General features: G+C 41.8%; 1 protein-coding gene across 6 annotated transcripts in view; it reads right to left on the bottom strand.

The window, feature by feature from the left end:
- The window catches only part of si:ch211-26b3.4 (connector enhancer of kinase suppressor of ras 2), a 59375-nt gene that overhangs the window by 3207 nt on the left and 30663 nt on the right, over window positions 1-25505 (bottom strand). The window contains exons 9-23 of one of the 6 annotated variants that reach the window (XM_035162326.2): window positions 21103-21249; window positions 15671-15798; window positions 15331-15542; window positions 13860-13946; window positions 12847-13055; window positions 9902-9939; window positions 9738-9798; window positions 8445-8493; window positions 7342-7514; window positions 6368-6441; window positions 6155-6226; window positions 3596-3666; window positions 3376-3476; window positions 1584-2328; window positions 61-323 (exon numbers count right to left, since the gene is read on the bottom strand). In XM_035162326.2, the coding sequence (XP_035018217.1) occupies window positions 61-323; window positions 1584-2328; window positions 3376-3476; window positions 3596-3666; window positions 6155-6226; window positions 6368-6441; window positions 7342-7514; window positions 8445-8493; window positions 9738-9798; window positions 9902-9939; window positions 12847-13055; window positions 13860-13946; window positions 15331-15542; window positions 15671-15798; window positions 21103-21249 (2430 nt within the window). Of the gene's footprint in view, window positions 1-60; window positions 324-1574; window positions 2329-3375; window positions 3477-3595; window positions 3667-6154; window positions 6227-6367; window positions 6442-7341; window positions 7515-8444; window positions 8494-9737; window positions 9799-9901; window positions 9940-12846; window positions 13056-13859; window positions 13947-15330; window positions 15543-15670; window positions 15799-21102; window positions 21250-25505 lie in introns of all 6 variants that reach the window. The other 5 variants (XM_035162329.2, XM_035162330.2, XM_035162325.2 and 2 more) reach the window with 5 other exon arrangements.

The raw sequence follows: 25505 nt of genomic DNA, 5'->3' as shown, positions 1-25505 counted from the left end.
TTCCTTAAATCCCCAAATCGTTGCTGTGTTTTGTGACAGAATCTCATCTCTTTGTGCTACCTTCAAGGTGCTGCGGAGGGCTCGCACCCGGTGTAGCCTGTCGTTGAGCAGTGGGTCCCTGGCTCGCTGGGTGAAACAGCGTCGAAGCTCTTGCCTGCTACAAGGTCTGGGGTCTCCTAGGGCCGTCACGTTAGCTTGCTCCAGGGCCCGGTAGAGCTGCTCTAGACCATCTAAAGACTCTGGCTCGCGGCCCTCTGACACCCGCCGCTCCCTTCCTTCTGACACCCTCCTCTCTCTGCTCTCAACTCTCAACTCCCGCAGGTCTGAGACAGCCAGGAGACAACCAGTAAGAGTCGGATTCATAACGTACATGGTGTGGTTTAATACTAACAGAAATACTACTGCTACTACTACCACTACTACTGCTGCCATACTACTACTAATAATACTACTACTACTACTAATACTACTACTTTACCAAAAGTGGCATTTTACAGCAAATTTCAAATAAAAACATTTTTAGCAAATTAACCCCTTCGAAAAGTAAATTTACTTGGATAATTGAACTTTACTTCATTTTCTACCAATTCTTACCACTTAATGATTCTATACCACCACTACAACAACAAATATTTCAGATATAATTACATTGCAGATTAAACGTTTTCAGATTGCTTCCTCATTGTTTGTGGCCCTACAGCTTTTGGTTTACCCAACATGTAAAAATGAAGTAAAGTCATGTTCTTTCCCTTTGTGAATTTGGCTTGGACATTTGATCATGATATAAAAACACAGAACTGACCATATAGATTATTGTTATGTCAGATGAGTAGAATAATAAACGTATATGGTCTGTGTACCTTTTATTAAATGTCACTCACAATCAAAAAATTTACAGTATCTTGTACTTCTTGTTGATGCAATTCTCAGCAATCATCATAGACATATTTGGGATTTTTGAAGAATTAGTGTTGTGCAAAAACCAATCATAGAAACAGAGCACATGTATACTAACATATGTTATTGTATTTAACCCTGTTTTACATCTGATTTGTCTGAGCTGACCTGTGAAACGTGTCATCAGTTCAAAATCATGTTTATCAGCTGCGTTCATAAAATGAGCTGATGAGATATAAGCTACGGTCTGAGCTGCTAAAGAGGGACACGTGGTTTCCAGGGACCACAAGTGATTTTACATATAACAAGATGCTCAGCTTGTAACAGACGATTCACTACTGTTCTTTAAGTAGTTTAACCACTTAAAGAACAGTAGTGAACCTAAACTGCAAAATATATTAAGTAATTCAAATTCACTGCAACAATAAAATACATCTCACAAGTTGATGCATCAGTAATAATAATCTGCTGATGTAATATTAAATACTATAAGACTCATCCATATAGTACTTATTTACTTATAATGGATCATGTCAGGGGTGTGGTTAGTATGCAGTACATACTGTATGCAGGGAATCTTAATGGTTCTGAACTGATTTGTCTCTTAAAGGTTGGTTCTTTCTGTGTGTGCTACTGCTCCTCTCTTTGCACTGTATAATTGAGTGTAATTGTCTTACCCTCCTCACCCTCGAGCACGTCTGCAGCCTGCCCCTCTGCCTCTTCATCCTCGCTCCTCTCCTCCATATGAACTGAGGTGTGCAGCAGCTTTCCTGGCATCGGGTCCCTGTTCCTGGGCAGACTCTGACTCCGCTGCTTGTGAGAGCGCCGGTGCGTGTGGCTGTGTGTGTGTGGCCCCCGGTCCAGAGGGAAAGGCCCGTCCCGTTCCCTGTCCCTCTCTGCGGCGTGGTGTCTCCGTACGGGCAGCGTGGCCTGCCTGCGTCTCTCCGGGGACATGCCCTGTCTGCCCAGCCCCCCGTAGACCCCCATGTCTCCCGCCATGCTCCCCATTAGGCCTCCGTAGTCACCCTCCCCGGGCGCCGTCTGGAGGAAGTGCAGACCCGCACTGGTCAGAGGGGTCTCAATGAGGTCCTGCCAGGAGCGACGCTCACGATGGGTGGAGCGGCAGCCGGACGAGTGTGTACTGGTGCTGCCCGTGCCCGTGCCCATGCCCATCCCGTCTCCACGCTGGTCCTCAGCTGAGGAGTGGGAGTGGGTGGACTCGCTGGAGAAGTGCCGGCCATGCTTGGGTTCTGGGAAGGGGCTAGAGGAGTTGACCTGGAGAGGGAGAGGGGAGGTGGAAGAGACCATCTGTGGAGGGATGGGGGAGGTGGAGGCACTCATTGGTGGAGGCAGTGGGGACGGAGTGGAGCGCATGAGGCTCATGGAGCTGACGGAGCGGGGCAACTGGTCATAACTGTGGAGGAGGTTGACCTGACGGGCCGAGGGTGAGTGAGGGTGGACGGTATGGGTCAGGAGGGAGAGCAGTGAGGAGGGATGGGTAAGATGGGTAATGGCGGTGACCCGCAAAACGAGGAGGAGGAGGAGGAGGAGGAGGAGGAGGAGGAGGAGGAGGAGGAGGAGGAGGAAGAGAGAAGAAGAAGAGTCGACAGAAGAAGAAAGGACAGGAAAGCATAGAGGGCAGAGAGAGACCAAAAAATGAGAGCAACAAAGCGATGAGATGGCAGAGTGACATGACTGATGCATGGTCCAGCTGGGAAACATCATACCAATGCTCCCATACATGTTTGAACAATGTTACACACACCGGTGGGATTCTACTCCACAACATTTAAATATAACTATAAAGTAACAAATATATAACTATATTATATTTAAAAGATGTTTAATAATTTGACGTGAAAACTCACTGTTGAGGAGACTTCTCCATTAATTAATAAGTGTAGCATAATCTGCAGCATTCTTTATTAATATGACCGACACTGTACTGTTTTTGTGTTGACAAAATATACAGTAACAGCAGTTTGTGATGTAGCATACCTTTGCATTAGGGAATGGGCTACACTCGTAAAATACTTTAAATATATTTAAAAGCAAGACCTTACTTTTGCTTTTACTTCACCTTGAGGACATTTTTGTCAATTTATTTATTATTTATTTATTCTATTTATTGAGTACTTCATCCACCGCTGGTCACACTGACAGGTTACAGTGGTTATCTCTTCAAAATATATGTAATGTGCTTTGTGAATCGTTGCCACCTAGAGGTCAGATTGTGTATCAGCTCTGGAACCAGAACAGAGAAGTGATGGTCTTGGCTGCTTACGGAGCCAGATAGTCTCACACTCTGATGTATTATTAATGCTGAGGGCTCTGGTCTATGCAGCTCTGAAAAACTGTGGGGCTTTTAAAATAAAATATGCTATCAGAACGAAACACTGCAAAAAGAAGAGTGTGGGTAAGTGTGCATGTAAATGTGTCTGTATGTGTGTGTGTGTGTGTTTATGTGTGTGTACTTACTGATGGTGTGCGGTGATAAGTATCACAGAGGGATGATGGTGCCTCCTGTTTGAGTGTCATCGAGCCATCGACCTCGTCTTGATCACTCTCACTCCAGTAGTCTGATATTGAGATAAGACACAAACACACCATCACACACACACACACACACACATCAATGTTGGTGATTCATGGACAAAAATAGAGAACCAATAATTTCAAATAAGCCGATCCGTCTTACCTTCATCGGGACGTGGCACCTTGTCATCTGGTGTGTAGCCAATAGCAGCCAACCCCAGTCGGTTCATCCACCTACGGGAAGCAAGGGAAGAAGAGAGGAAAAGTGAGGGATGAACAGTGAGGAGGAAGAAGTTATCTGGGGACGTTTGAGAAAAGTAGCAGAAAGGAGGACAGGAAAGGATGGGTTATGTTGGGTAAATGGTAGGTGATGAATAAAAAACGTTGACTGTAAATAATTCAAGCGGCGTCTCTTAACCGTTGATATCTGTCTAACTGACTCCATCCCCCTGATGAAGGGAGAAAAGCATCAAGGTAATTAGAGAGATGGATGAGAGAAGAGACAGTCCCCAGTCCCATTGTCTCTCAGCAGTGACTTTGAGATGGCGGTCTTTCTCGACATTCACACTTTGTCTTCATCCTGTCCTCATGTCTGTCTTCACTGAAGATCCCAGCTTGTCCTCTGTCTCTCTACAATAATGAGGGTTGCTACTAAGAATATTGACTTAGTTTGTGCCCTGGTTCCTTTTTTTAACCGACTAAAAATTGGGATAAATGCAGCTTGTTCTGAAGCTGTCCAAAAATGTAAAAACACATAAACTGACCAAATTGTTGCACTGGCTAACATGTTCCTTCATTATAATGATCATGGGCACTGTAGTCAATCCCCAAACAGCATCCTGCTGCTGTAAATACTCACAAGGGCAACAAATGTACATTGTAATTCAGAGGTGAAAGTTTCCTCCTGTTGCAGTAATATTAGCAAAAAAAAAAACTACAGTAACCACCTGATGTAGGAAATTATTTAAACTGTTAAAATCAAAAGTTACATTTGTAGCTGATTTTAAAGATTTAAATGTACAATATGTAACTTCGGCCACTAGGGGTCTCTCAATCAAAACAATAACAAAGGTTATAGTTTGATGATGTCATGAAGCAGCGTGGGATCATGGGAGTTGTTGTCTTCGCCACCATTGACAATGAAAAGCTACTTGATGCGTGTTCACCAGTGAGTTAAAGTATAAAATTTCTATTCACGTTAAGCAGCAAATAAGTGACAAATACAAACGGTGTATTGTATAGTCGACTGGCTAACTGTGTGTTTGCTGCCGCGGTTAGTAGAGATGAGCAAAGTCACGGGTATAGTGGATATGTCATAACTAAAAGGCGACCAAACAGAAACCTCCCGTTACCTTGAATAATTTGGGGGATTTTTCTGGGTTTAAAAATGTTCGGAAACATTTTGGATAATGTAAGTACACAAGTCAACAAAAATATTTAACATAAGTCTAGTCATCTTGGACGTTGATGGATTTTGGGGGGGAAAAATCAGGCATTGATATTTACAAGTGTGTGCAAAGATCCAAATAAAACTCTATTGAATTTAAATGTTGCATAGGGGGACTGTTTGTTTGTGTAGTGGACACATGTGATAGACAGAATTCACCAAAGACTGTTGATGTGGTTTACACTGTATTTGATTTGCACTATGTGGTTTACACTATTACTCACTCCTGTAAGGAGCTGTGGGGTTACCATGGTAACAAGGGCACCAGGAGGGGTTAAAAGCGGATGTTTTGATTACACCAGGAAGTTCTCTGCAACCGTAAAAAGTTTGTAAATAAACGCACACCGAGAGGTGCAGCAAACAAGAAATCGACTACCGACTACTTCATCCCATCGACTCCTACAGTTTATATGTTTATTAGTAGGATTGCTAATGCTCAAACGGATACTAATACTAATACTAAAAACTACTCATACAATTTGAAATTGGCGGAGGTATGCATTCTAACGAGTGCCATTCAAGTTGTGATGTGGACTTATTTATAAGTTCATATAACCCCGGTCTCTGGTTGTGTACACTGTGGAGCAGGTTTCTCCTTTCTCTTAAAAGTGTGGCCAAGCTGTATGTGCTGTTGTGTGGTTTATTTCAACTTAATTTTCTTAATTCAGCCACAGCTAAAGCATACCATGAATACTCCTCCAAGAAGAACATAGTGGCCAAATTTATAACTAGTCTGGTGCCTGCTTTATAAAGATAAAGTGTTATCCTACAAAATTAGCACTCTGGTGGTTTGCATAAAAAGGCTGGCCTCAGATGGAGTCGAGTTCCCTGCCTCAATGATTGTTTCAGTCCGCCCCTGATTTCACACATGCATCTCCAAACACAGTATGGAAGTCAAATATAGCTGGTTAATTATTCTCCCCCAATTATCTCCCTGTGTCACCGAGGAGAGGTGTGGATAATTAGAGCTCATCAGATAACACTGCAAATATCACTACATTCTCCCTCTCACATGAACACACACCCACGTGACACTCACCCACACACATACACACACACACACAGACACACACACAGTTCTACATTTGACAACAGAGGGCCAAGTTTATGCTTTATTCATGTGCAGTGTGTTGGTGTGCTGTTGCCTTGTGCCTACTTGGTTTACTCTGATAAAGAATTCATAAAAGAACACGTGACGTCCCCAGCCTCTGACTATTGTCCACATTAAGACACAAGCACAAACTCACAGAGTCGTACTGACACACAATCGCTCACCTGTTCATTTCCTCAAGACAATCAGTGGCGAAGAAGAAGCTCTTGATTTTGGGATGACAGGCTTTGAAGGCGCTGCAGTCAGCCAGGGAGAAGAAGACTGATTAGTGTTTTTTTGTGTGTGCATGCGCTGTGGGTTTGTTTACGTTCATGTTGTGTGGGTGAGAGCAAATGTGCTTGATTAGTAATTTTCAGCGACGTGTGAGGGACACTCACAATTTCCGTCTGCACTCTATGGCTCGGTCTATTCTGAACTCAGGGAGGCTGATGAAGCCCTCAGCCTTCTCATCCTGCAGGCACAGACAGATGGAGAGTGGTGGTACATCATCAACACAGAGAACAAAATGTCATGCATACTGATTCACCAATTCTATTTGGGATAGTAGAGCTCTAGTCAAGCGTATGAAAACAACATATGTTGTTTACATTGACAGGGATGGACTCCTTTGACCACTTATTAAGAAATAGATAGACAGACAGACGGATTGATAAATAGATAGATTTATAGATAGATTTATAGATAGATAGATAGATAGATAGATAGATAGATAGATAGATAGATAGATAGATAGATTGATAGATAGACAGACAGACAGACAGACAGACAGACAGATAGATAGATAGATAGATAGATAGATAGATAGATAGATAGATAGATAGATAGATAGATAGATAGATAGATAGATAGATTTATAGATAGATAGATAGATAGACAGACAGACAGACAGACAGACAGACAGACAGACAGACAGAACAGACAGACAGACAGACAGACAGATAGATAGATAGATAGATAGATCAAATTCTTTAATCCCAAAATATCCATCATTGTTTTCTTAAGATAATATCTCATTATAAAGATTCTTTGGAAACAATACCGATCATAAATATGTTAATGAAATGGAAAATACATTGTTACATTAATTGTGTTTTAACTATGTCTTGTTTGTTTACTACTTTATAAAATGGTTTTTCTTTTGAATATTTGTTTTTTTTCATGCTAACTCAAGAGCTATCCCTGATGATATCATGAGGGTGACATCATGATGACAGCATTTTTTATACACTGACTCATACTTTTTATGTGCTAAATGTTTGAAATGCCCCTTGATGCCTCTGTCTTTTGTTTGAATGGAAAAGCTAAAACTAGTGGGGTTTGACTATTATAACAGTTGAATGTGATGCCTTACATTTTGGTTGGTGTACCAGTAGAGGCAGGACTCTTTGAGGATAAACCAGTACTTCCTCCACTTCTGAGTGAAGTAGCCTTTGGCATCCTTCTTCTTCCACAGCCAGCCCTCACAGTCGCCGTGGCCCAGGTCCTTACACGAGATTCTCCTTCGACTGGCACTAGTGAGGGAACCTGCAGAGAAAGGAAACGTCGATACGGAAACTGATTTTCTGAGGATTTGTAGGTGTCGTGACAATAATAAATAAGTGTGGTCATGTATTTATTGATTCCAGTCGAATACACTGAATCCAAATGAATGGAATCTCTAGAAATCAGAAACAACAGCAATGTGAACTGTTGAGTTCCTTCAAACTGAACGAGATTCAGCACATCTGCAACATCGATGAGAACTTAGTATTACACCAGTGATTAATTATGAAAATCATAAAAAGGAAACAATCAATTATTGAAAGTAAAATTAAGAAAAAACAGCAGCAAATCTGTACGTGCAAATGTTCTATTTTGCAGTGTTATCGTTTGTGCTTTACTGTTTTTTATCATGTACTGTAAATCTCGACTTTTCACATACATACATAAGCAATGTGTTTTACTGTATGATCAAGCCTGTCTCTCTGCTTCTGATGTGTTGTCATTCTCTCACAGTGATGCACCAGAGTGAACATGCCAGTCACAGCACCTCAAGTCTGTCAGGTTCAGTTTCAAGCTCAGACATTTACATTGAGCCATATTTTCTAGGGTAAAACAATTGATTCTGAATGGCAGTGCTTCCCAAACTAAAGGTTTGGCAACCCTTGGGGGGGTCGGGAAATGATTAACAGAAATCAAACACAATTTAAAACCAATTAAAAATAGCATATTTTAGCCATAACTCTTATAAAAGATAATTGAACAATAAAAATGTTAAGTTCAATATAAGATAAAAGAAACATGCAAATAAAAATATTTCATGAAGCATCGGTTGCAGCAGGTTATTTATGGCACCACAGTAGAATTTTGGGAACAACCTCATATCAACATTCTCTGTGATAATGGGCTCCTGAGTCTCTGGGAACTCAACAGTAGTAATGTAAAGTTACAGAAAAAAATAATAACATATCCTACCTTTACTTCTCTTTTTGGTTTTCGTTCTTAGCGAGGTGTAATGGAAAGACTGCGGAGAAGAAAGAAAACAATGTGAGCTTCAAAAAACAAATACATAGTACAAAAGTTAAAATTGGGAAAAGGAAATACATGTTTGAGCAAAAGTTTCTGCGTTGATGCTGTTGAAGAACTCAGAACACTAAACATGAGCAGCCAGTCCCCTCTCTCTTTTTTTATCTTCATTTTATCAGGCAAACCGCAGAGAGGATTACAGGCACAGACGGATCACAGTGTTAGAGCTGCTGCAGCCAGGAAGTGACCTGCAACCTGTGAGGGAGAAGTGAAAGCTGTCTGCCACCGACGCACTACATCGCACATCCAGATGTTGTGACTTGCTTACATAACTGAAAATGTTCAATTGAATCAAAAGGATTTTTTACGTTGACAATAATAAGTTGAGAAATTTAAATTATCCATAAACGAAAAGGAACAGTTGGCTACTGTAGCTACAAATGACAGTTGTACGAGAAATGCTTTGTCTCATTTTAGTAAAACATGCGATGATGTCAGTTGTTTAGAAATGTCCGTTACACAGCAATATCTATCTTAAATCAGCTAACATAGCTAACAATAGCCACCACAAGTTGTACCAGAACAACTAAAGGCTGTAGCCGCAACCACTGAGTAAAATGTTCCTTTTATTTCTCATGAATTTAAAATGTAGACACTTTTTGTTTGTTAACATCTCCTTTAATCTCACTTTAAAATCACATTTTGCGTCAAGATTATGTCAGCAAAGCCAAAATATTGTTTGTTTTTATAGAAAATGGTTATAGGTGTGAACATTTATAGCTGAAAAAGTCTGATGGTTATTTATCTGTGTGAGAAAGCAGAATAAATATCTGCTTACAGTCATAACTGACTCATTGCGTGCAACTCACAGTGTTTGGGAGGAGAGGCATTGGGCTAATGACGAAGACAGCTTCTCGTGTCACAGTAACCTAAATATGGAAACCAATTTATCTCATCTGAGTGTTATCTTTTATTTAATTATCACAGATCTGAATTGGTTTAATCTCAGGTATTGCTCCTAGTCCTGTCTGGCTGTTTGTTCAGTTCTTATGTGGACACGATCGATCTCCATGTAACAGCGGGTGTGGTTGCTAGGAGACTGATGATGTGACTGTGCAGCCTTTGTTGATTCATTAAAAATGGGGTTTGAGTCAGAATGAAAATGTACCGGAAAGAAAGCATTGTTTAAAAATCAGTAAAAGCCTGTAAAATATAAAAACTCAGTCAGAGTCAGGGACATACCACTGGTTGCTCCCGTACCTTCCTCATGGAGGCCGCTCCTGAGCTCCCTGAGCCCGAGTACCTGCAGAGACCAGACAGGATTACATAGGAACCACAAACAACTGTTACAGCTCCTTCTGTCAATCACGTGGTCACACCACAAACAACCACAGGTACACACTCACCGGTCTGTTGTGTCTGCTCGCAGTGTGTCCGCACCTCGCTGGTCATTGAAAGGGAAATAAAAGATTTTATTAAAGAGCTTCACAAATCCCTCCATACATTTTCTAAATATATACACATATACACACGGACACATACACACACATTCACACTCTTCCTGTGTACATCTATGCTGGTCATTTTCATCTCCATGCTCTGCTTTTGTGTTTATTGTTATCTACTGTAACTCTACAATGCATTGAAAGCTCATCAATGTGGATAATGGGAAGGAAATGTTTCTTGACAGGCTCCATATTAGAAATGTAAAAGTTTTGTACAAAAACATTGTCCCTTTAACTGATGAGTAAAGTCATGTTGAGCCACTTTAATGGTCTAAATATTGTGTAAATCAGTATGTAATGGGTAGGTGTAACACTAGTCATTCAAAAATCATTTTGATAGTTTGAGTCCGGCATTACTTTTCGCTACATTACAAATGCAACATATCTGATTCGCTAAAAGGCTAATATTTTCTAAATATTTCCAACATACCCAAAGAATCCTTATATGACAAAATATTTACATAAAAAAGCTAGAAACATAAACACATTTCAATAAAATACAAGCAAGTATAACTTGCAGTATGTTACTAGATTGTATAACACTGCTAACTCGTCAACTGACTGTTTGTTGTTCAGTTCTTTAATCTATCTTAAGGCACAACCACATCTACATATATATATATATATAACTTAGTATTTGGTATATACTATATATATATATATGTGCTTCATATTGCCCATTTAGTTTGGGCTGTATATTGTATTGCACTCACAAATATGCTCGACATATGAAACATAACAAATATGATGAGTTTAATAAACAAAATATTTTGCATTAATGGAAAGAAATTGTACCGAGAAAAAGGAGAAAGAGGAAACAACCAGGTCATTAATGTTAGCATATGCTTGTTAGTGCAGGATAGTATACTTCATGTGAATAGATATGAGTCACCACCATGAGAGACACACAGCTGGGAGGGCTAGAGAGGGATGGTGTGAGCTGAGCTGTGAACGTGTGTGTTTGAGTGCATCGTGTGGTACACACAGTCCGTCAGTCGTGCTTGTAATTGGTCTGGCCGATGCTGAGTCACACACCTACTCAAAGGCATACGTGGTAGTGTACGTGTGTGTGCGCGTGCAAATGTGTGTTTGTCCGGAATAAATTCCTAGTTAGGCTCAGGCGTGTCGAGAGAAACGGGGATATTAGGATGAGTTAGGATGAGTCGTGAGATGGCTACCCTGTATACAAATATACTCCTGTGTGCTAGTGTGTGTTTGTTTGTGCACGCCTCTCTTTGTGTGTATGTGTGTGTGTACATATGAGTGTGTTTGCATTAGAGAGAAACCGCAAAGTTACAGAGGGGCACATCTGAGCGTGTCACTGTCATTCTCATAATGCGTGATGCTGGAAGTCGTGCAATAACACTTATCATTCTCTCTCTCCTTTGTCTCCTCTACCTGACACACACACACACACACACACACACACACACACACACACACACACACACACACACACACACACACACACACACACACACACACACACACACACACACACACACACACACACACACACACACACACACACATAACAACAACGTGTGAACATCATGTCCTGTCCTACAACCACCAACATGCCATTCTAAAAGGAGAAAGACATCAACTGAGACATGAGAAAAGTTGATTTAGTGACATAACTGTGCTCAAGTTTGCTCAGAAACACAAACCGGATTAAAGCCATTTTGACGTAGTAAAAGCACAGGTGTGAATATTAAAAATAGAAATTAATGTTATTAGTTACTCCTGCACTTTCCCTACTGGGACATGTCAAAATGTCCTCTGTGGAAAAGAAACATCAAAAGCAAAATACGGCCTTCGAAACAATCTAAATAAACTTTGCCCTTGAAAAATTCAGTAATTATTTTGAGCTCTTCTAATGATCCAAATGGCTTTGGTATTCCACATGTCAAAGAAAATAGAGGTTTTCATTCTGACCAGAACAACCAATGTTAGTGTTGCACACTCATGTCCTTTTAGTCCTATAGATTTAAATCATTAAATATGGTCCCACAAGAATAGTTCAATGTTTCTACATGAAAACATTTTTTCATTGTTATTTGTAAATTGTTCATTTTCCCTCACTTTACTGTTATTGTAATTCTTCTTTTTCTTTGTTATCAAGACATAACATTTTAAAAACCAAAAAACTTTAAAATAAAGTTATGAAATGTATAGGTGGGCGCTGCAGTTTGTCACAAACGGTATTCAAACAGGAATAAATGATGCATTTGTTGAGGAGTATTTGCAGCAGCAGATCAGATTTGGAACCCTGTTTACAAATCAGGTAGGTAAATGAAGTAGTACTTAATGTCTACATGACACAAACAACACAACAGACAATCATCAAACACTTTGACAGCTAAAACTGATTTAACTCATAAAACGTGTTCTTGACTACACCCCTAATTAGTAGCATACATTTTTTGTTGGTGTTTTATAGGATTTAATGACAGGAAGAAATGTATAGACTATAAGCATCCTTTAACATAGCATATGCAGGCATGCCTCTATCTGTGTGAACACAAATCCACTACACAACCAGGCAAACTCCTCAGCACAGACCACATTCATCTGTTCACAAATGGAAAGAAGCTGTTTTTCTTTACTGCCCAGTGAACAGAAGTGACCATAAACTATATCTTCCATGATGATGAACTGATAAGTGGCTAACATCCAGCATTAGACATATCAACACAGTTATAACTACATATAACCCAGGAGCAGATGACAGAGTGATTTGATTGAATGATTATTTGTTTACTGCTGTCTGAAAGCCCAATATCCCCCCAGGGGCACTAGAGTGCACTCCAGCTGAAACCAGCTGGAAGCAACTGTGTACATACGGGCAAAACTTCAGGAGGCTGGTCGAGGCGCAGGGTGGAGGACAGCATGGAGGGACTGATGGGAAAGCTGGGGCTGCTGGGATTGCGGCTCTTGCGCCGAGAGCGTCTGGTGGAATCCCGCCGGCTCTCCCTACTCTGACCCTCGGGCTCCTCCTCGATCACCAGGATCTTGTCATCGCTAAGGTAACGCAGCAGGGAGTTGTCTGAGTCTGTGGGGAAATGGAGGAAGGATGGAGCAGTTAAAAAGAATGGACAGGCTAAACAGAACCGTTGACAGAGAGAGGAAAACCACAGAGGGGGTGGAGATATTATCATAGAGTTGAGGGAGAACCCCAGAGTAGAAACAGATGAGGGTGAATAGACCCTTAGAGATAAAAACCCAACAGAAAAGGATAAAAGTGCCTCAGAGCCTCTGATATGGATCCACAGCCGGGGACATTCAGCTTATCTGTTTGCAGTGATTATCCTGATTTGGAGGGCACAACTGCTAAATCTTGTCACTCTTTGAAAGTTTTATTCTGATTAAACTACAGATAGAAAAAAAAGCACCCCTTCTTATTTGTTTAGTATCCTTATACCTAAATGTGAAAAACTAAAACAGTGACTGAGAGAAAGAGAAGGAGAGAAGCAGACCCCCGATAGGAGTATTGTGCTTTAATGTTATTCATAGACTTTCTGATGGTAGAGTGGAGGATCCTCGTTTGAATACAGATCGAGTCTTGCCGCAAAATGGTGAAGCTGGTTAGAACTGGTCACATAGAAGTACCCTCATTTCCAGAGCAGCTGTATAAATGCAATTTCCTTGCATTTATGTTTATTTGTCGCTCTGTCAGACACATACCCGACAGATATGTATCCTCACACAACCACAGCACCATGGATAACCAGAGGATGAGCTGAAATGTGTTGAGCTGAGTATGGAGCAAAGCGCGGCACCTGTCTGACCCGTTTGTGTCAAGTGTGTGAGGGCCTGCGTTTCGTCTTGTGTGCTGTACGTGTTTGTGTGTGTGTACCTCGGCTCCCTCTCTTGCCCATGCTGGGTTCCTTGGCCTCGGCCATCCAGTTATATTCGGGAGGCATGGACACTGGTCTGAGGTCACCTGGAACGACCAATCAGCAATCAGAGAGTCGGCTGTGGGGGGAGGGGGAGGGGAGTGGTGGAGTGTTGTCTCAGGACGGCAAGTGACTGAGAGACAGCGTGGGAGACAACTGGAGGGGTGGACAGGTGAGACAGAGTGTGTGCAAGTGAGGGGGGGGAGGAATGGAAGAGTCTGGAGGAACTGCGTCAGAGCGTGAGGCAAAGGCCACATGAGTAAACTTCACTGCAGCATGCTACCTAGCTTATCTGCTAGCATTTTTATTGTTAGCTGAAGACCACTGGCGAGCTACACAAAGCTGTGGTACAACCGAACAGCAAATTTGACTGTAACATACATCAAAGCTGAAAACACAATCAATTAGTACATTATAATAATAGTAATAGTATAATAATAGCAACCACTTGGCCATATTAGTAAACAAAAAATGTGCTACCTAGCTGTGCCACTATGTTTACTGTTAGCTGGGGAGCTACACAAAGCTGTATGTTTCTGCATTTCAGTATAAAGTTGTTTTTAACTGTGATGACTGCAGTTTGGTTCAGGTATTCTGAGATTTACAGTGAGTTGGTCAAATTCCTTTGTGGGAGAACACATCCACACAGAACAGAAATGTTCATGGTAGAGCGACACTACATAGAGCAGCTGAGACAGTGACATGTATCAGACGTTTAAGCTGAAGACACAAGCAACTATATAGTGTTTAACGTTAGCAATTTGGTGCTCCCCAGGTAATTTACAGTTGGTTTACCAATTTGCCAAATACAGCTGTTTCCTGCTTTGACTGGAAACAATGCTTTGTGAGCTTGAAGTAAAAAAATTGCTCAGCATGGTTGGAGGGAAGTTGGGTTATAATTCTCTGTGGGTTTGTTTTTTGGCCTTCACACCTTTAATGACAAATATAATAATTCAATATAACAATAAGTAGTGCAGCTTTAACATATTGATACATTTAGGCCCACAGGCTGAAGAGTCACAAGGTCCTCTAATTACCTTCATAAACTCCATATATAGCAAGCACGGCTATTGTAAACTAATCACAGAAGTTTGTCAAGCTTTTCCTGGAAGGTGCAGAATGTCTAGAAAGCTGTCTGAGACAATTGTGGACACAGGTGTGTGTGTGTGTGTGTGGGGATAGAAAGGGTGCTAGAGACAGTGTTCTTAGACTGACCCTTTGGCATGTGATCAGTGTTTTTGGGACATGTGCCCGCGAGTAAAATAAACACAAATAAAGCAGAGCCATGAAGTGAGTGATGAACACATAAGGAGGAGGGTTGAGTTAAAGATGAAACAAAAACGGTGAAAGAAAGCTGTGCTTCAAAACAACTTTCCAAGCAAGAGCCAGTTCTGCCTCATTCACACTGTTTGATTGCACTCGCCGTCTTACCATGGGTGGGGGTCTTGTCCCGCCGGCGAACCCCTGTATTTCGGACCCTGTCGTAGTCAGACCCTGGGGGTCCATCTCCCTCTAGCAAGGAGAAGTACTGACCGCTGTCCTGGTCCAGGTAGTAGCTGACTGCCTCTGAACCTTTGGAGCCGGACTGGGAGCTCACGCTGTAGCGGCTGATGTCGTCACATGACATCAGACCCATCTCCTCCCTGAGGGAAGCAGAGCTGTCATCACTACTGTCATCAGCGCCATCATCAGTGTCATCAGCTGGATCATAATAACCAAAGTTCATCATAACGATAATCATCAAACATACATGTGTGTGCGAGCGTCTGACCTGGTGCTGTAGAGTCCAGAGACAGGAGAAAGGATGTAGACGTCCTGCATGCTGGGGGCGTCCATTTTAGACATGCCTAAAGTTCCAACGGGTGTTGGTGAGGTGCTGGTGGGGCTGGTGGGCATCGGCTGGAGAGAGAAAAAGGGAGAATGACTTTGGGTTAGTATGAATGGATGGCAATGAGAGGATCTCAACCTTAATCTCACAGAAAAACAAGCAAGCACATAATTTACGAGGGAATCTTACAAGTGAAATTTGTCATATGCTTATTTTACTGCAGCTACGACTTGTCTAAATATCACAAAAAAAATATTATTTCCACAGAGCTGACATGTTGTGTTTGTTTCTTTTTTCACTATATTTCTGACTGTGTAGCCTCTCATCGCTTCACTGTTCTGTCATTTTGTCTCAAGCCTCCTCACTCACACAGGGCTCACCATGTCTGTTCCCATGACAACCCTTCCTCTCCCATCCTCTCCGCGCTCTTCCTCTCTCCTCAACGCAACCCCCCCCCCCCCCCCCTTACAAGAGAGAGGAGAGGACAGAGGTAGCGAGGCCTCCTGCATCAGCTTGGCTCAAGGACACGTAGATACGTTTGTTATCGGGTCCTCCGTGAGGACAGGGCGCCTCGCTTGTGATGTCATGGAAACTCAAGCTCCAAATTTCAAACGACTTATATTTATCCTCAGTCGGAACAGCTGGGGTGACAAATACGTAGCTCACAGTTTCTCCCAGAGGATGAGGTTTCCCAGAATTTGAAGAATGAAGTGTTTTACTGTATGTCAGATGAGTACACTTCATTTGCGTGAGGAGATGTCGAGTGTGGACAGAATAGATAAACAGACGCAGAGCCCGAGCGACGGCGAGGCAGGCGGCGTTCTCATTAAGAAAGACCAGTGTTTCATCATTTCATCAACAGTGCATTAGTGGAATTCATTTCATGTTCCAAACTCTCTCTCCTCCTCCTCCTCTCACCCTCGCTACCACCATCCCCAGGTCCTGTCTCTATCATCATCTCTTTCTATCGCTCAGCCTTCTTCTGATGAAGGCAGCTTACAGTAAGACGGCTTCACAGTAAATAATGGAGACCGGGCGGGAAGAGAGGGATGCACGCGACAGAGAGCAGAGAGCAAAGGAAACAGGATAAAGAAAGAGAAAGAGAGACTGGGGGAAACAGTGCAGGGGGGGAAATGGGGAGTTGTGGAGTGTGGTGATTGGAGCTGAGAAAGAAAACAGTAATTTAGTGATTACAGCCCACTGCTGTCTGCATGGAAAAAAGGGGGTGTGTAGGGGGCTTCCACAGCAGGCGAAATTCCACTCTGTTAAGAAAGCACTTAAATCATTTGACCCCTGTTGCGCCCCCACTCCAAACTACCAAGAAATCCACCACGTACACCCTTCCCAGATTAATTGTACCCAATCCACTGCCTTAACATGCACAAATGCAGACATTCTGACCCCACTGTATTCTTTAGGATGTATAAGTGCTGGATGATAAACTGAATTTAATTAATCACAATAGACTGTATATCAAGATCGACGCCACGTCTCCTCTATCCAGAGATGAACCAAAATACCAAGGATACAAATGCTGCCATCTTGCACATTTGGAACCGCAGACTGTGCAGTAGCAATCACCAATACACAAGCTCCACCAATCGTGAGTCAGTCTCATCTGACAATCTGACAAACTTGCCAGAAAAATGTACACTTGAAAAAACATCGGTGTGATAAGAACTACCTCAAATGACAGACCATCTTTGAGAAAAATGTATTTAATATCTGGTTTTACTTTTTATTTCCTCCATGTTCCATTTATTAACATGGAGGAGGTGAGGTTTCTAACCTATACTGCGGCCAGCCACCATCAATATGCTTTGGGTTCACTTTTGAGGAGGACTCTCCTTTTTCAGCAGACAGGGTTAGGGGGGTTAGGGTAACACTGTCAGTGATACCAGGACCCTGGAACAGAAGCAGCTGAATGGAACACATTCATTTCCTTATTTACACCAGTGCTTCTTTTTCTGTGACATGTTGACATGTATTCCTAAAATACATATTAAGTCTGTGATTTTCAACTAATATGTATGCCAGATCTATCTGTGAGCTTATAAGCATGAGCTCATTGATTGATTCTGGTTTCTAGTCTTTCATATCTGTGCACTAAGTATAAACATACCGCAGCTAGCTTAGCTAAGCACAAAGACTAGAAACAGGAGGAAACAGCTAGCTTGACTTTTTCGTTTGAATCTCTCCATAAAAGGAATCTGGATTTATTTTCTTTCCACACTGCATGCTATTGGCTGACCTACAGTGGTTTCCGATCAATCAGTGAACTATGAGGCAGAAACTTCTCGCAGCTATTCAAGCGTGTCTTAGGTGTGTTGACTCAGTGAAGCTGTTCTTCAACAACAATGGTGGCTCCTAAAGTAATGCTGCTATAGAATCAGCTAAATCAGGATTGGAGAGTATTTCTTCACTGAGAAGAGAAAAGAACAAAGTTTTCTAGATGGAAAAAAATGCATTTTCTCTTCTGCAACAGCGATAGATGGTGACAGGTCTATCCAATCAACTGCCAAGTGTTTTTTGAAAGCACCTGCCTTTTTCCAAACAGTTCCCAGAAAATACTCCAGATGGTTTGTTCAACAAAACCATCTGGCATATCCCAAACTGCCAAACCATTCCTTTAAAATAAGAGTTTTTGTATTATTACTGTGCGTCACAGTTCCTTCTTGACCCTGGAAATCACAAACAATCCCTCCTAAAGTTCCATGCAGCTGTTATCAAATTAGTTTTTTTCATATTACATGCTCTTTCATGACAGATTTCAAAATGTTCGTTACTTTCTGAAAGGATAGCAAAAAGTATAATTTGAATTATCTGTCATTGTGTCAAAACTCTGCCTCAAACAGGAAAATAGACCAAAGAATGTACTCAAAGTAAGATGTTAAAGCAGCTGTAACCCCTCACCCATTGCACCCATTCAGCTGGTCCATCAATAAAACATAAATGGTCATTATACACAATGTTACTAAAAACAGCAAGTGTTTACAAAGAGTAATAATTCATAAGTCTAAACATATAACATATTTATGAAAGGGGACACACGTGTGACCGGTGAAGTGACCTGTCACATGGACATGGAACAACGCAGCTGGCATAATGCGATATGTATCACATGTGTCACAGTAATCCTCGTCGTCTTTGTTAGAATAATTGTCTGTGTCAATGTTATTACAGTGAATCATTAAATTGCTTTTTCTGCAACCTACTGAGGATGAGACAGACACACGTGCAAACTCACAGGCACACACACACACACACACACACACACACACACACACACACACACACACACACACACACACACACACACACACACACACACACACACAGAGCGAGAGAGAGAATATAAAAAGGTTGCTTTGCAGGGATTTGAGGCTGGAATCATATGATAATTTGCAGAGATAAATTGTTTCCTTAGTGGATTTTTTTTGTAATCCAGCTGAACGTTTGCCATATTCGGGCTAAACTTCACAGCCGTGCAATTCATCCTCCAAAAGCAGGCTTAGAGGTATGAGAGTGCATGTGTTCATGTGTGTGTTTGTTTTTGGAGTGTGTGTATGTGCGTGTGTCTGTGTGTTTGTGTGTGTTTATACAGTATGTATCCAAGACCAGAGTGCAGTGACCCAGTTCCTTTGTCTCTCAAAGGAGCAATGGGAATGATAACGGAAAAACATCTCTCTGCACATGTGCAAAAACATGCATACAAAACATTAAAACATGCGTTAGAAATGCGCACACACACACTCACACACACATGTCCACACACACAGGCTGTTTAGCAGAATATTTTGGATTCAGTGAATTATCTCCAGTATTTGCTGAGTAGCGGTTCTTTTTTCAGAGCCAGTGGAGCTGCCTGTAGTTGCTTATGAATAATTAAGGGTTTCAGTCTTTTGAAGAGAGAGAACAAATCTAAAACACTCTTTTCTTCTCTTCTCCCACATATATTTCAGCGCTCTGATCTTGGCGCTAATGGCACGGTTGTGTCTGAGAACCCCATTAGGGAAGAATTTCCACAATCCACTGTTGTTGCATGCAGCGAATATAACAATAAACTCATGAAAATAACTTGAGAGTGATGGTCTAACAAGACAGCAAACTGGAAACAAGAATAGTCCTCCAGATAGGCTGGTTAAGTTGTATTAGACTCTATGGATATTACAGGGTTTTATTGGTTTCTAGGTCACTATAGAAACCACATCCACGAGCGGAATCTGTGGCCGTCTCTCACTTGATCATATGCTTGAATGTACAGTATATCACTAAATATTGAATTTATATTCTTTATGACATGTAGAAACAAATAGAAACTGAAACAACTGTAGCTTGACAAGAACAAAGAACGGGCCTGATGGAGCAGACAATGTAAAGGAGGATAAAAGATGGACAATGGAAGCTGAGCGCTGAACAGAGATCATAGCATGCATGTAGCATGTAAATGAATTAGCCTGATGCTGGGTTAAAAATAGCAGCCATGGAGCACAAGGGTCTGACAAGAGAGAAGCTGCTTCACAAAGCATGCAGGCAGCTCCAGAGCAGCCCTTGCCTCAACCCTCCGTCCGTCTTGGCCTAAATTGTTCTTTCCGTGCACCAACATTTGTTTGTTTTCGAGCCTCTGAATGAGACAGATTTGAAAAGTATTTGTTGTTAAGTAAGATATGTAAAGCAGCTCTGAGCCTTTTTAGATTTACTGGACTGAACATTAAAGTAATGTACTCTCTTTTGAAAGAGACATGTCCTTTGGGACAATGGTTGAATGAATTGGGACCAAAGTCTCAGTACAGATATGGGAGGATGTGAGTAAGAGCATGACTCTTTGGTGACCTTGCACTGCCCTGTACCAGAAGTTCAAGTCATATTATACCATTTGAATAATTCACATGCCTCTTAAGTACAGATGTAGGGTTTAATTAGCTATATTTCACCTTTTATACTTCAATTTTGAATGACCTTTATCTTGAATGAGATTTAGGAACCAGCACATTTGTTCAAAGGCTTTGGAGACTGTCAGCCGTACGACAGGCTGTAAAACCAAGTGATTTGTTGAAACTCTCAACAGGAGGACGGATGCAAGGTCAAACAGTGGACACGTTTCCTTTTGAAAATATTTGTTTAAAATGCTTGTAGGAGAATGCAGAGGTGGGTGGTAAAAACAAGAGCTGAGTGAGTCAAAGATAAATCCAGAGGTACACAGCTTACTGAACGTACTGTAGTGCTAAATCATCCCGTCTCGAATATACTGACTGTAAGTAGGAAGTGTGGAGGTATACATGGGGATTCGTAGAGGGAGTTTTTCACATTTCACGTGAGGATGTGCAGAGGAGCCTGTTCAGCAGTGAGGACATCCATGTGTTGCTGCCATTTACCTGCAGGCCCAGTGGTTTCCAGCGGACGTTCCTGAGCAAAGCCGGTGTGGAGCTTAGGGTGTTCTGGGGCCGTTTCTTCAGCGTGAGGATGACTCCGCACGGGTCCTCTCTCAGCGCGTTCACAAGGTTCTTCAGCTGCCAGCCCACCTGAGGAGCAAACACACAGACACACAGGGCTACAGTAAACAGCTGCTGCACTATTTAAGAAGGGTCAGAGCAGACTGTATCTGCTCAGGAGACTGAGTTCTTGTGGAGTGCAGGGGGCGCTCCTGAAGACTTTTTATGACTGTGGTGGCATCAGCCATCTTCTTTGGAGTAGTTTGCTGTGGCAGCAGCATTTCAACTGCTGACTGGAAATGACTGGACAGACTGATTAGGAGGGCCAGCTCGGTCAGAGAGGGATGATGGCGAAGCTGTCTTCTCTCATGGACAACCAGTCCCACCCCCTGCAGGACACCATCACAGCACTGGGCAGCTCCGTCAGCGACAGACTGATTCAGCCTAAGTGTCTGAAGGAGAGGTATCACAGGTCGTTCCTTCCTGCAGCAGTGAGACTGTACAACCAGCTCTGCTCCCAGTAAAACTACATGCACCACCATTATGGACTGAACTCTCTTAACTGTGCAAAATCCACTGTGCAATAATCATCTGTTTGTGCAATATAAACGGTCAAGTGCACAGTTTGATAAAGGACAGCACCACCATTAGACTATTCATAAGTTACCTTACATTTTAACTTGAATCCTTAACGGTGAGGTATTGGGTAACATTTCTCTGTTTTTTGAATTCCTCGGTTAAATGTACAATAATGAAACACTGGCCACTAGGGGTCTATCAATCGAAATAATAACAAAAGTCCTAGTTTGTTGTGAAGCAGCGTGGAGTCATGGGAGTTGTCTTCACCTCCATTGCCAATGAAAATCTACCTTGCACTACTCAGGTGCAAATAATGTTCACGGATGAGGTAATAAAGTTTTATTAATGTGACGCAGCAAATGGCACTGAATAACTGTGATCCATTACGAGTGACCGATACAAACAGTGGAAGGTAAATACAGCCGACTGGCAATACATTATAGCCCTGGAAGTAATAGCAGAGACGAGGAAAGACACAGGTAGAGTGGATATTACGCAATTAAAAGGTGACCAAAATGAAATGTCCTGTTACGGTGAATAAAATTGTGGGTTTGAACATTGTTGGAAACGTTTTGGATAATTTAAGTAAACAAGTCAACAAAATAGAAGGTGTCGTGTTTTTTTAATGAAGAATTGTTACTTATTACATCTGTAAAAAGACCATTTTTGTCTGTACATTTGGTTAATAGTAATTGGAGCCCATAAAAATGATTTTTTATTCGATACCATTTCTTTATAACTAGCTTCAAAACTCTGATCTAATGCTAATCTGACATACAATTAGTTGTCAGTTTATTTTAGGCCTCTGGCTAAAGTTCTGCATCACCTCCAATCTTATCTCCATTTATTTAACAGGAGATGATTTTTCAATTCTGTTGTCATTTTAGAGGCTTTAGTTTGGGGTAATGTTGATCTGCTCTTTGTAACACTGAGAGGTTTTTACAGTGTGTGCTTATTGATATAAATTGTATTAGACACAGGGCCCTGTATAATACAATTTGAGCAAGCCTGCGAAATTTGAATACATTTCTCCTACAAGGCAGCTGGCGACACGTCACGTCTAAACAGCCATAACTAAGTGGTCATGAGTCTGAGTGCGCTCATTAAAATCCATCGTCTTCATCTACGAAACTTTGTTGTCACCAAGCTGTCCAAGTGCCAGTGTTCAGAAAACACTGGCATATTCAAATAAAAAACATCTCTTTCAGTATGTTTATGCTCTAAGGAAGCGGGAGCGATGGGGAAAGAGTCAGAAAGAAGCGCTGACTGCAGTGATTTCTCGTGGTTGTGGACAGCCCGTCTCCAGAGCTCGCAGCACTCGTCAGGCCATTGATTGGCTACAGCTACTGCAAGTGTCCGCAGAGGCCACACACACACACACACACACACACACGGCTCTGACCTTATTCCTGACATAATGATGACCAGCCTGTGTCAGCCTGGTGTCCCGTTTCTTGTTCTCTTTGGCCCACTTCACAGTTCAGCTACTGATCATCGGCCACAAGGGACAGGAGGTTTCTGTCGACATGTCCTGTCCTGTTGCCCTCTTAAAGGAAGGAGGTAAACCAGGACACACTAGGACTCACCGGTGCCACGATCAATAACTTGGGATCTGATTCATTGATTTCAAACTCTTAATACTCATTTGCTACTGCAGAAAACAAACAAACATTTAAAAACTGCCCATTGACCACCTAGTAAGATTTGTGATCTTACTTATCTATTTTTTTGATGAAATTGTATCTATTGCTAAGATATGAATGTTGATCAGTGCAGCTTCAACATTGGATCATTTCTGTTTTGTTAAATGAGAAAAATGGTTTGCAAAAGTTAATTCTCCCATAATTGTGAAATATCTTTGCTCTTTTAAAAGCTAATACTTACTTTTTTTGCTTTTAGAGAAGTAAGTTTATACTGTGGCTAACTAACAAGGTCATGAATAGTAAAGTCCACCTGCTAGCACTGTAATGTAGAAATCTGTTATGAAGCAGTTATTGAAGAAAGGTTGTCGCATCATTGTTAGTTCAGCTTTATGCAGCTTTTTTGACCATTTTGTCTACTTTCTTTTGGATTCATTGCTTTTGGCACAGAAAGTATTTGCTTGTGGGCGGCTGTGGCTCAGGAGATAGAGCGGCTCATCCACTATCAAGTCAGAAGTTCAATCCCAGCCCCCCCATTCCAAGTGCTGAAAGGTTGAGCTGGCAGTGTGTGATTGATGTGTGATACAGAAAGTGCTGCACATAGATGCACGCTGTGAATGTGTAAAGCACTTTGAGTGGTCATCAATATAGAAAAGATGCTATATAAATACAGACTATTTACCATTTTGCCACATGCTTTCCAGTTGTGTAAAATAAATGATATCGCACTCTATTTGAAGAAACATTCCACTAGATTTGTGAGTATCCATTTATATTAAGATGGGTGGGTGTATGGTGGATTTGCAAAAAGTAGAAACATGTCAAATGGGCTTGGAAATTTGCGATTACATAAGGTATTGTATTGGCTCTAGTATTTACTTCCAACAGTTTGGGACATTTTCATCCCAAAGGAGAAGCCAGAATTAACTGAACTGAACTTGAACCAAACTGGATCCCGATCAAAACTCCTCAACCCTTGTTTGATCCAGCACAACAGTGGACTGCAGGTACCGAGTGCATGAGCAAACACAAAGCCTGAACTGACCAGGATGGTTTAAAGCTGTTCTGTTATGCAAACGTACAGAGAGCTAAAAGAACAGAGACTTACCAAAGTAATAATAGAGCATAAACTGCTGCTGGAGAGTTTTTCTTTTTTTTTTTTATCCCAGGGGTCTTCATTATTTTCCCAGATGCTATTACCTCCACATAATTATGTTGCCTCTTCAAACAATCAGTTTGTTATTTGAGCAAATTCCACATTTTGCCTCAATAGAGAAGCTAAAAACTGCAAGTCCTGTTTTTGAAGTGGGCCTCAAACAGAAGCTCATGCATAGACATGAGGGCAGCGCTGTTGCTAAATATGTGGGATAGGTCTACATAATATTTCTATAATATAATGGAATTTGTTAATTCAATATCCACACTAATCTCATTTTAAATATAAAGATAAACTTATCCGCTGTGATGTTGAAGGAGAGTGGCTTACAGTATATCCATCTTTCCTCAAGCTGTATTTTGGATCGGAAGACAAAACTGTACTGACTTCTGCTGTTCTCCCTCCGTTTCTTTTCATCCTCTTCCTCTTCTCCCCAAGTCCCTCTTTACTTCCTCCTCCTCTCCCAGCTCTGCCTCATCTCAGCATCCCCTGACTGCTTTACACCCCTTTCCCCATCAAGAGACACACTCACACACCTTCGTCTCCCCCGTGCTTATCTCCTCCCCCAGAGTGAGGGATCAGAGTGCTGAGGATCTAGCTGAGGGAGTAATGAGGGGTTGGAGCTGAGAGCCTGGCAGGGTGCGATCTGCACAGTCACCTCGTGGAGGGAGCGAGAGGGGGGGCAGAGATAACATGCAGCTTCCTCACGCGTCAATCAACACCACTCTCCGGTGCCTGCATCGCACGCTTTCACATGAGCAGCACCTATCGAGACGTACGAGGAAATACTTACGGGAAAAGCACACAGGAGACGTCTACACACAGACACAAACCTTTTTTTCCCCCAGCTAAGAAATCTAAAAAAAATAAAACGCTGAAGCAAATTGTTTGTGCCAGAGCTGACAGCACAGTGCGCTCAGTCACATGCTCCCACAACCCATCGTTCCATTTAAAATTGCTGCCCAATTTTT

This window comes from Hippoglossus stenolepis, chromosome 7 (genome assembly GCF_022539355.2).
Source record: "Hippoglossus stenolepis isolate QCI-W04-F060 chromosome 7, HSTE1.2, whole genome shotgun sequence".
Classification (NCBI taxonomy): domain Eukaryota; kingdom Metazoa; phylum Chordata; class Actinopteri; order Pleuronectiformes; family Pleuronectidae; genus Hippoglossus; species Hippoglossus stenolepis.
Note: the sequence above shows the minus strand (reverse complement) of the source record. Positions and strands in the feature narration are given on the sequence as shown.